The sequence below is a fragment of the Cervus canadensis genome, chromosome 26 (assembly GCF_019320065.1).
Source record: "Cervus canadensis isolate Bull #8, Minnesota chromosome 26, ASM1932006v1, whole genome shotgun sequence".
Lineage (NCBI taxonomy): Eukaryota > Metazoa > Chordata > Mammalia > Artiodactyla > Cervidae > Cervus > Cervus canadensis.
This window is the reverse complement of record NC_057411.1, coordinates 20,636,247-20,648,845: the sequence shown is the minus strand read 5'-3', so window position 1 is coordinate 20,648,845 and position 12,599 is coordinate 20,636,247. Positions and strand designations below refer to the sequence as shown.

Sequence of the window (12,599 nt, the reverse complement as noted above, 5' to 3'; positions counted from 1 at the left end):
GTAGCCGATGCTTAGCGAATCTGCGGCCCCTCTTAGATTCTGGGACGATGGGCACCAAGGGACACACTGAAGTCATTGTACCTCATTTAACCGAATCCTACAATAGTCATGTAAGCGAACCAGTTTTTCTAAGTAAATGTCTCTTTATGTCTCATCACTTTTCTATCTCATAATTTCTCTTTATCAGTCAGCACATTTGGTTAAGCATCCCTAATCTAGTCTGATTTTGATCTGCCAATGATGTTTGTGCATATATGCGTAGACATTTTAAAAAATGTAGTTAAACTTACTTTCTTGTTGTTATTTTATTTGCTAAGTCATGTCTGACTCTATTACTTACCCCATAGACTGTAGCCCACCAGGCTCCTCTGTCCATGGGATTTCCCAGGCAAGAATACTGGAGTGAGTTGCCATTTCCTACTGCAGGTGATCTTCCTGGCCCAAGGATTGAACCTGTGTCTCCTGCATTGGGAGGCGGGTTCTTTACCACTGAGCCACCTGGAAGCCCTAAATGTATTTTTTTAATAATCAGAATTTTGTTTCTGGTCTTTCTGGAATATTATTATTATGAGTTTACTGTTTCTTTTTGCTGCTTGATTAGTTTCTAACAACCTTAGTGACCCACCCAGAATCTTACTGAAGACTCAGTTTCTCCATATGAGGAACCAAGTCATTATGCTGTATATTTTATATAAATGATATAGATGTAACTTTTTTTTTAACCTCTACAAGTGATATTGAGATACTACTAAATTTAAAAATCACTAGTCTAGGAAATAATTGTGGGCTTTAAAAAGAATTTTAAAAAGGTCAGCCCTATTTGTAAAATTGAAAGAATATTATTTTATAAGCATCAACATTCCCTTTATTTAATGGATACAATATGGTTTATTAAAATTTTTAAATGTTAATAAAATTTGTTTTCCCCTCTCATAAAATCAGAAGTTTATATGGTAAAGACATGAATAGAGACAAAGTTGATAAGTTTGATTTGAAGTAAATTAGATGGAGAAAATCATGATATGCCAGGGTCATTCTGGAAGAGTTTCAAAATAGGGGATGTTGCAAATTTCTGAAAGTCCTGATTCTCTCATACTACCACATCTTTCCCAAACCTTCTCCTATATTTATAGACTGTGCCTTCATATTCAGGAAAACTAGAATTAAATGTTCCTTCTGACTTTCCTCTTGACTTATAAAATATTTCGTGGTATTTTATAGATCAACAAAGTAAAATACAAATCTCTAAGTAAGGACTTCCCTGGTGGTCCAGTGGTTAACAGCCCATCTGCCAGGGCAGGGAACATGGGTTTGATCTCTGGTCTGGGAAGATTCCACATGCCATGGGGCATTAGAGCCTGTGTGCCACAACTACTGAGCCCGTTCTCTAGAGCCCACGAGCCCGCTACTGAACCTGTACTCCGCTACTACTGAAGCCCGTGTGCCCTAGAGCCTGTGCTGCGCAACAAGAGAGGCCTCCTCAGTGAGAAGCCTGCACAGAGCAACTAGAGAGGGGCCCCCTCCTGCTACAAGTAGAAAAAGCCTGCATGCTGGACCCAGCACAGCCATGAAATAAAAAATTAAAGAAAAAATAATCAGCACAGATCTTTACAATTAAAAAAAAATTCTCTAAGTAAAAAGAGACAAAGTGAGTTGTTTTAGATTGAGTAAGCCAATAAGACTAAACATACAAAAGTACCCTGTAATAAATGTGGATTTCTTCATTTTCACAAGACACAACAAAGACATCTGTCATTTATTTAATACATGCTTTCTGTAAGAGACCATGCCAAGCATCAAGAGTACATGATTCCTGTTTGAAAATATTGGTTCTCCTTGGAGAAAGAAACTCATGGTATGCTGAGCACTGTATTAGGAATTCTCTAATTACTTTTCAAAATAAATAATGTTATAAATTTTTAAATGTCACCTCGATGCTTTGAGAAAAATAAAATAATTATATTTGGTAGTCTGTTATGGTACTACATGATACCAGAGGAGTTTATTGTTACCTTGCCATATAAACAAGTCTGTTGAGTGTCAGAAGAATCAGCATTTCCCCTTAATGCCTAGGAAAAAGATTTTTTAAACGTTGGATTTATTTCATTTTTGAATTTTATTTCTTAATGGTCTTAAAACACTGAAGTAAATTTAATCCATTAAAAATTGTCATTGCTGCTAACTGTTGTCTTATTTTATAAATTAGCGGGATCCCCCAGAAGAAGAAATACCATTTTGTACCCTAAAATCCTTTCCAGCTGCTATTGAACACACTATACAATGGGCAAGAGATAAGGTAATAAAGATACTGTATAAGAAATTTTTCTCTGAAATAGAAAAGATGGTATTTCTAACTTTTAAACAGACTCCTATTTATAATATTTTTTTCCTCTTTTCTGTTATAGTTTGAAAGTTCCTTTTCCTACAAGCCTTCATTGTTTAACAAATTTTGGCAAACGTATCCATCTGCAGAAGAAGTCTTACAGGTAAAAATCAATACACTTTATTTTGAAGTATAGTTAATTTACAGTATAGTGTTAATTTCTGCAGTATAGTAAGATGCTTCAATTTTATATATATACAAATAAACACACACACACATTCCTTTTCATATTCTTTTCCATTATGGTTTATCACAGGGTATTGAATGTAGTTCCCTGTTTTGTACAGTAGGACCTTGTTGTTTATACATTCTGTATATAATAGTTTGTATCTGCTAACCCCCACATTTTGTCATTGTAATCTTTCTCTTTTTTTTGTAATCTTACTTTCAAGTTGCCTATAAATAATTTATTTTACATTCTTAAACAGAGATTATGCATTATTATTTACATAGTAAGGAAGTATTTGAGGAATCCTGAAGTTAGCAGGTCACAAATAACCCTTCTTTTTTTAGTTTGGTCAAACTATATGGAATTGCCAATATTTTACCATGTTTGACTCACAGAACAGGAGTTCATATGGTTCAGCCTAACAGGGTGTGATGATAATGATGAGACAGCTACAAATAATAAAACAAGATTGTTAAGCTCTTTGGAAAAAACTGAGGTAAGTTCTAGTGAAAATTTCAGAAATAGGCTGAGGTTTCAGATTTTATTAGTCTCATGGTGAGGACAGCTTCAAAACTGCTTTCTTACTTTCCTTCAATTCTGCACTAAAAAGACCAACTTTTTAGTGTAAAATATTATTCATAGCCCTTCTTATAATAAGTACATTTATAATATTGACTTACAGCTAACAAGACATGAGGATGACTTGTGAGATAAGAAACAATTAGAGAGTTAAAATTTTACATGCGGTCTTTTCCCATTCCCCATCCAAAAAAGAAAAGAAAGAGGGAAAGGAGAAAGACAGAGACAGGGAGCTTAATATGAAAATAATGAATTAAGGCACATGAGCTAGCACTTCAAAAGTTGGCTAACAATTCCTGGGAAATGCATGTGTATATTTGTGTGATTAATTGGACATGTGTTTGTTTTGTTTTTTCCTCATTCTAGAAGATACAAACTGGACACAGTTTAGAAGGCTGTTTTCAAGTGATTAAGTTACTTAGCAGAAGACCTAGAAATTGGTCCCAGTGTGTAGAATTAGCAAGATTAAAGTTTGAAAAATATTTTAACCATAAGGTATGTGTATACTGTAAAACATTTAGAAAAAGTCTAAACTTGGCTCATTTAATTGCTATGACATTCATTTAATTGACCTGAAACGTCTACTCTTTGTTTTGGGAACCTTTTCAGAAATGAATAAGGTTTTCTTTTTTCCCCAATTATTTTTATTAGTTGGAGTCTAATTCCTTTACAATATTGTAGTGGTTTTTGCCATACATTGACATGAGTCAGCCATGGATTTACATGTGTTCCCCATCCTGAACCCCCCTCCCACCTCCCAGAAATGAATAGGTTAACTGAGAACAAATGATGGACACACAACCGATTTCTTGCTGAATGTCACTGATTCAAGTGTGAGAGTGTTAATCGCTAAGTCGTTCCAGCTCTTTGTAATTCCATGGACTGTAGCTACCAGACTCCTCTGTCCATGGAATTCTCCAGGCAGGAATGCTGGAGTGGGTACCATTCCCTTCTCCAGGAGACCTTCCCAGCCCAAGGACCAAACCCTGGTCTCCTGCATTGCAGGCAGATTGTTTACCATCTGAGTCACTAGGTAGAATGTGTTTAAACTCTCCTCGTTGGCTTGTCAGTTGTGCATTTAAGTAATTCTTGGCTTTCTGTGTACAAAATGGGTTTTAAAATACAGATTTCCTTCTAGAGAAGGAATACATTTAATCAGTCTTAAAAGAAGTTTTTTGTTCAAATTAAAACAAGAGACCAAGAGAATAAAGATTACATCAGAAATTTTGCCTTCTCCATCTAAATCTAATAATCACATTTTATCTGTTTCCTCATTGCAAAATGGGGGTAATAAATTGGTACCTGACTCATAGTGTAGTGGTGAGGATTAAGTGAGTTAATACATGCAAAGTATTTAGCATAGAACCTGGCCCATAAATAAATGCCCATAAATATTTAGTGAAATGTTAGATGTTATTCTTTCTCCAGTTACATACAGTTCCTGAAATGTGTCCATCACTGTCTTTCATCTCTCCCTCTTTTTAGGCTCTTACCTGTTGAAATGTAAAATAAGTTCATCTGTTTTAAAACTTTTTAAATTATACTTAACCCTGCTTTCACTTCCTTTTTTTGCTCTGCTTATTGGAAAAGTGGTCTATACTCACTTGCCATACCTCTATCCAATATGTGTCTTCTTTCCCCACATCCATTGAAATTACTCTTACCATGACTGTCAGTGACCTCATGTTTCAGAATCTAAAGAACTCTTTTTTTTTTTCATCCTTATCGTCTGTAGGTTTTTTTAAGTTTTTCTATTATGGAAAAATTCAGCCACAGAAATAATAGAGAAAGTAGCTTGTAATGAATCTCCCATGTACTCCTCATATATTTGTCATCCAGGTTTAACAATTACCAACTCATAGAACCCCAGGTGGCTCAGTGGTAGAGAATCTGCCTACCAATGCAGGAGACTCAGGAGATGTGAGTTCTATCCCTGGGTTGGGAAGATCCCCTGGAGGAAGAAATGGCAACCCACTCTAGTATTCTTGCCTGGAAAATCCCATGAACAAAGGAGCTTGGCAGGCTACAGTCCATGGGGTCATAAAGAGTCAGACATGACTGGGCATGCATGCACAGAATCACAGAACTCATAGAAATCCTGTTTCATGTATATCCCACCTAGTATACCCTCTCCCTGGATGGTTTTGAAGCAAATCTCAAACATATCATTTCAAAATCAAAAATGCAATGTATTTTTACTGGATTTTTTTGTTTGTTTGTTTAAGAATTAGCTCTTCAAAAGGAGCAGTTTGCTGTTTAGGTGCTCAGTCATGTCTGACTCCTATGGACTGTAGCCCAGCAGGCTCCTCTGTCCATGGGATTCTCCAGGCAAGAATACTGGAGTGGATTCGCATTTCCTTCTCCAAAAGGGACAGAATGAGATCTAAAGTATGCCACCATCTGTTTAAAAGGGATAAAATAATCTTTATTCATGTTTGCCATAGATACAAAAAAAATATATGTAAGTGATGATAAAAAAAAATAGCTAGATGTTATTCCAAGTGATGGTCGGGGTCAGTGACAGGAGAATGGACAGATAATGTACAGGGTGATTGGGAGACTTTCGCTGTATGTCTTTTTATGTTTTTTGTTTGTTTTTTTTTTTTACTTCAGTTAATAATGAGTAGTGATTGTTTTTAATTCAGTTTTTTTCTTTAGGCTCTTCAGCTGCTTCACTGTTTCCCTCTGGACACACAATTAAAAGATGGCAGTAAGTATTGAGAAGAAATTTAATGCAGTTTATTATTGACTGCTGAAATTGAAAATAATGTATTCTTTTATTTTGTTAGGTTTGTTTTGGCAGTCACCAAAGAGACCCCCCTCTCCATTAAAATTTGATCTAAATGAACCTTTGTAAGTATATATATCCAGTTTTATATACATCCTTCATTGTAAACTTCTTAACTGTTTAGGTTTACATTGCAGGGTAAAAACTTCAAACATTTTAAAAATGTGTTAAAATATTGCATCCATCTTAATCTAAGAATTAACATAGCATTTTGACCAAGAAAGCCAGCCACAGTTCTTCTCTCCCCACATAGATGAATCTGTTTGTTTACATGGTAAATAACCTCATTAGTTTTATCTATCCTAAAGTGCAACCAAAGTGTCATCTCTTTGACTTTATTCATAAAAAATGTAAAATGAAAACAAATGTTCTCCTATTTAATGAACTCAGTATATAAGAAACTTTGGTTATATGGGGGAGAATGATTACTACTAAATAACTCCCTAAATATTCTGATTAATTTTCAAAGGAGTTGATCTTTGAGTAAATACCTGTATATCCTATCTGTATTATAAACACACACATTCACTTATGTGCACGTTTTAATCGAGCACTTAGCTTAATTAAGCACTTTCAACAGGGAACTCTGTGCTTTGTTTTTATCCTCTGGTGCTTATTCTAGTCACCTTACCCTGACTGCTGCTTCTGTAAAACTTGCCTTTTTTGTTTTTAAACACACTCATTTGCTTAGTTTGTTCTTATTATACACCTTTTAAAGCCAAATTTGCAATATTTTCTTATGAATTAAAATGAATTTTCTTTCAATACTTTAATTTTCTACTTCTGGCCACTTCTCTCCCCAGAGTAGTCTTGATCACTACCTGAATAATAGTGCTTATGAAAAGAAACATCTGATGTTTCTTTTTTATAGCTTTGGCAATGCCTTGGTCTAGACCAGAATTTCATTGCTTAATTAAAAAAAAAAAACATAATCCTGAACATTACATATCTTCAACATTTTAAAGGTTATAGTTTCTGATGAATTAAACATCTTTGAAATTGTACACTCACACTTTATTTTTTTAATTTCAAAAGGCACTTCAGTTTTCTTCTAAATGCTGCAAAATTATATGCTGCAATCTATTGCATTCCGTTTACAGAAGAGGTAAGATATTCTTCAAACCCTAATAAGTGATAGAAATAATTAGAATTAGAAGACCTAGCTTAATTGCATCATCAGAACGTGTTTTATAAGAATCATTCTTTAATATAAACTTTTAATTTTGTTGTAGTGTTGCCCTTTCTAATATAGCAGAAGCTAAACACCTCATTGCAGCATTACTAAGTGGGAGAAAGTTTAATTTTTCTTTTTGAATTTAAGTAGTGAAACAAATATTTGTGAAAGAATTCTTTACTATTTTTAAAATGTTTGTGACTGACAAACTATTATAATTACTTTGAAAACCCAAAGTGGCCTATATCATAACAAATTTTAAATATTCCTTAGTGGTTCTTTTTATTAACATTTGTTTGGCTTATTTTGTGAAATTAACCTATGTGCATCTCAGGAGATCTGAAAATGCTCTCCCATATCTCCCATAACATTTCTTAACTTTTATCATTTATACATTTTTTCTTAGACATTGACTAATATATAAAGGATCTAATGCAGTTTTATTTGAAAGGGAGGCCTGCATTAGTGAATCTTCATCCTCAAATGCGTAATAGAGCTAAATAAATTGTTATACTTTTAGGTATTAGGCTGAATGGGAGAACATCAGCCAGTTTCATAACTAGCACTGGCTCTTTTGAATCTACATAAAAATGTAGATTAATCCCTTTTGGGGTTAAAACACAGTAAAATATACCATAAATGTCTGGTAAAGATAATGGTATCCAGTTAGTTATTCTTCTTGTGAAAAAAGTGAATTTGTGATAAGAGTTGTAGGTGACCTCAAAAGCACTATGTCTCAGTTTTTCCTAAGCAGATTCTTAATAATGAAAACATATATAGCTTTAAATTCATCTAAGTTTATCTTGAACCATGTAAATATTTTCCAGCTTCTGAAGATATGAATTCCATTTATTTATTTATTCATTTACTATTGAGTCAGTGTATATTGAGTAAAACTTTCTGCAGGGAACTTTTTAAAACATTGAAGAGATAGTTCCTGATCTCAGGGCACTCTGTGTGATACTCAAAAGCAGTCCTAAAACTAACTTCTTAAGAATTTGTGGAAAGACTTAAGATTTCGGTCAACTAATATGTTGACTATTAAGTACTTTTTCACATGCACCACCCCACCTCCCAGCCTTTATGGATGATATTTCTATAGAAATAAAAGTAAATGTCACAAGCAAACAGATGTGGTCTAAACAGTTATAAATTACTCAAATATTTTAGCATGTTAAAGTACCATTTTTGGTTGTTTTTAGCTTTAGAATTCAGAATTTTAAGAATATGCTGATAAAAATTACTGTTTTAAAATCAGGACTTATCAGCAGATACCCTGTTGAATATTCTTTCTGAAGTAAAGATTCAGGAATTCAAACCGTCCGACAAGGTATGTGTACAAGTTCATTCATTCAGCAAATAATCATTGAACTACTTCTTGTGTCAAGTTTCATTCTAAACCTGGAAAAGCCCATAATGAACAAAATTCTTGTTCTTGTAGGAGTTATATTCTAAGGGACCAAAGACAGACTATTTTTTTTTAAAGTGCCAATAATTATGTAATATTGCATTATGGGCAGAAGAGGTAGTAAGAAAAGGCAAAGCAGGGAAACAAAGGTGATGGAGCTGGTGTCATTTTATGTGAGCTAAAAGAAGACAGCTTCTCTGATATGGTTATGTCTGAACAGAAGCCTGAAGGAAATGAGGAGTGAGCCGTGCTATTATCTGGTGGAAAAGCAGTGCAAACAGCAGAGCAAGAAAAGGAGAGAAAGGCCTTCAAAGACTTTGAAGGCTGGAATTTTTCTCGAGGAGACTATGCAAGAGAAGAGTGGTAGACAGTGAGATTGGAGAGATAGTGAGGGTTATGATAAGTACTTTATGTTTTATTATGCAATAAGCCAATTGAACATTTAAAACACAGAGTACAATCTGACATATTTAAAAGGAGGACCTTGGCAGTTGTGTTAAGAAGGATTATATGGGACATGAGAGAGGAAGCAAAATAAGCTATTAGGATATTATAGGCAAGAGATGACAGTGATTTGAATGAAGTAAGGGAAGTTTTAAGAGGTTGAATTCTGTGTATATTTTGCTGTAGCCCTGATAGGATTTATAAGGAATTGCTTTGAGTATGAGAGGGGGGAAAAAAAGATTGTTGTTTTCTTAGTTGAAGAAAAGAAACAAGATTAATAGCTCTGAGTGATGGGGAAAAGATAGAGGATGTTTGAGCAAGCAAAAAAAGAAAGATATGAATAATTGCCATGGGCTAAGTGAGAAATTAGAAAATGTATAATTTTGAGACAATGCTTAGGATCCACTTAATGTTAATTCCAATAATGTATTCCACCAAATGAGTCTGGAGAAAAGGCAGTTTAGCTGCTTGGATGCTCTTGTAAAATACCTGGGAATAGGATTTTAACAAGGGTTGGAATTTTGCCAGGCAAATATGTTGGAAGGAGAGAGAGATAGGGAGTATTAATAAAGGTGGAACATGAAATTTATGCAGGGTAAATAGGAAAGTTTCAAATACTAAATGTTTTTTTCAGTTCATCATATCCCTTTTTGTATGCACTCTAAAAATAAATAAATAAACCACAAAACCCTCAACAGTAACAATAAACAGTAAACCCTTAACAATAAACAGAACCCTTGTGTTCCCCTTATCCTTTAACTATACTGGAAAGTGTGGAGTAATGATGCCTCCATGCAGAATTCAAGTAGGAAATGGTTTTGCAGTCTTCCACTCTGCATTTTTATTTTAGAGAAAAGGAAACTTGTAGGTAGTTCATTTTGTACAAGTAAATGGACTTTCTGAATGAAATATTCGTGACTTGTAGTCACAAAGTACAGAAAGGATAAACAAAATTCCTTTATAAAAATTCCTAGCCCATGTTTCTAATGGACAAAACTGCTAGACAGCCGCCAAGGAAATAGGCATCAATAACTTTGCAGGTCTTTACTGCTCTCTTCAGTGTTTTCTAGCTTGAATTGCTTCTTTCTGTATTGAAGTTTAGGGGTAATATATCATCCTGAGCAATGAAGTCACAATTTTAACAGGACTTACTAGCTTAAACCTCCTTGAAGCAGCTTCCCCAAAGCTTCAGGGTCTGGCACTCCTAGTTAACAGATGCCACAGCCAAAAATATCAACTGCACATTCTAGCAAATAAAAATTACTGCTTCCTTGACTCCTTAATATTTCTCAAATACTTATAATATTTAATATGGAAAATGTGGGATGTGTCTTTTTAAAAAAGAAGTAGTATTTCAGTAATGATGTAGCTAGTTTCTTGGTTTGAGAATATCAAATTACCAATATCTGCTGGATCATCAAAAAAGCAAGAGAGTTCCAGAAAAACATCTACTTTTGTTTTATTGACTACGCCAAAGCCTTTGACTGTGTGGATCACAACAAACTGTGGAAAAATCTTAGAGAGATGGGAATACCAGACCACCTGACCTGCCTCCTGAGAAATCTGTATGCAGGTCAAGAAGCAACAGTTAGAACTAGACATGGAACAACAGACTGGTTCCAAATCGGGAAAGGAGTACATCAAGGCTGTATATTGTCACCCTGCTTATTTAACTTATATGCAGAGTACATCATGGGAAATACTGGGCTGGAAAAGCACAAGCTGGAATCAAGATTGCCGGGAGAAATATCATAACCTCAGACATGCAGATGATACCACCCTTATGGCAGAAAGTGAAGAACTAAAGAGCCACTTGATGAAAGAGAAGAGTGAAAAAAGTTGGTTTAAAGCTCAATATTCAGAAATCTGAGATCATGGCACCTGGTCCCATCACTTCATGGCAAGTAGATGGGGAAACAATGGAAATAGTGACAGACTTTATTTTGGGGGGCTCCAAAATCACTCCAGATGGTGACTACAGCCATGAAATTAAAAGACACTTGCTTCTTGGAAGAAAAGTTATGGCCAACCTAGACAGCATATTAAAAAGCAGAGACATTACTTTGCCAGCAGAGGTCCGTCTAATCAAGCTATGGTTTTTCCAGTGCTCATGTATGAATGTGAGAGTTGGACTGTAAAGAAAGCTGAGTGCCAAAGACTTGAAGCTTTTGAACTTCGGTGTTGGAGAAAACTATTGAGAGCCCTTTGGACTGCAGGGAGATCCAACCAGTCCATCCTAAAGGAAATCAGTCCCAAATATTCATTGGAAGGACTGATGCTGAGGCTGAAACTCCAATACTTCGGCCACCTGATGCGGAGAACTGACTCATTAGAAAAGACCCTGCTGCTGGGAAAGATTGAAGGCAGGAGGAGAAGGGGACGACAGAGGATGAGATGGTTGGGTGGCATCATGAACTTGATGGACATGGGTTTAAGTAGGCTCTGGGAGCTGGTGATGGACAGGGAGGCCTGGTGTGCTGCAGTCTATGGGATCATAAAGAGTCGGACATGACTGAGCGACTGAACTGAACTGATCTAAACTTCTCTGACCTTGTTTTTAATAAGTAATTTCTTAAAGATAGATTACTTTTATGTGCTGTCCTAAGCATGCAGCTAGAAGGAACACATATTCTTTGGGATAGAACTTCTTGTCAGCATTCAATAAATATTTTTTGTGCCCATATTATATGGTTTGTGGATTTCTTCAATTTCTTTGAGACACAAAAGAACTTTGCACTCGTTAGAGATACATAATTTGGTTTGAAGTTGATTTTTCAGAATTGCAAGCTATTGATTAATATTAACTTTATTTTAGTGTAGAATTTTAAAAGAAATTTGTATGAACTCAGATCTTATAAAGTATTCAGTAAGAATCTTTAACTTAGGCAGGTTTATTTTAGATATATTGAGATTCTCTCAGATAAAAACTCCTGTTCTCATAGAGTTTATGTGTCAGTGTGAGGCAGTAGATAATAAATATGTAAATAATATAATATTATTTACCAATATAAGGTATAAAATACTTTGGACCATAGTGGTTAATCATCTAATTAAACTAGATAGAATGTTTCCTCTTTATGACTTCTTTGATAAAAGCAGATATGTTAATTAAGCTTCTGTGTAAGAGGTGCTATCATTAATGAATACATATACATATATTCAAAGGTTGTTCAAACAGATGAAACTGCGAGGAAACCAGATCATGTTCCTGTGAGCAGTGAAGATGAGAGGAATGCTGTTTTCCAACTAGAAAAGGCTATTTCATCTAATGAAGCTACCACAAGTAAGGGGAAATCCTTATAAAAATATTTTGAGCTAAAAATATTTTATTTTCACTAAACTCTACACTCAGAAGGTTGTGAAATTAAATAATAACAGTAATAATAATGATATTACTTGATTTCATGATCATATGAAAGTCACTATTCATCTTGAACTAGAACTGAATTCGCCAGTTTTCTCCACCATTTCCTTACCTTTCAAGGCTGATATGTAAGTCTGCTTTGTTTTTATTGTTCTGATTCTTTTAATCCTTGAGATTCTGTTACGTCCTTGCTTTATAACTTAGCGCTAGCAGAATGAATGAAAAATGGAGTCCTTGTGGAGACTAACCCTGCGTGTGTGCGTGCATGCTTAGTTGCTCAGTCATGTCCA

The 12,599-nt window shown here is 34.8% G+C and overlaps 1 protein-coding gene across 1 annotated transcript in view; it reads left to right on the top strand.

Annotated features, from left to right (window-relative positions):
• UBA6 (ubiquitin like modifier activating enzyme 6) overlaps positions 1–12,599 on the top strand; it is an 81,243-nt gene that overhangs the window by 60,339 nt on the left and 8,305 nt on the right. The window contains exons 20-28 of the mRNA XM_043447750.1: positions 5–110; positions 2,207–2,296; positions 2,406–2,486; positions 3,498–3,626; positions 5,790–5,841; positions 5,921–5,984; positions 6,955–7,024; positions 8,352–8,423; positions 12,111–12,228. Coding sequence (XP_043303685.1) covers positions 5–110; positions 2,207–2,296; positions 2,406–2,486; positions 3,498–3,626; positions 5,790–5,841; positions 5,921–5,984; positions 6,955–7,024; positions 8,352–8,423; positions 12,111–12,228 — 782 coding nt within the window. The remainder of the gene's footprint in view (positions 1–4; positions 111–2,206; positions 2,297–2,405; positions 2,487–3,497; positions 3,627–5,789; positions 5,842–5,920; positions 5,985–6,954; positions 7,025–8,351; positions 8,424–12,110; positions 12,229–12,599) is intronic.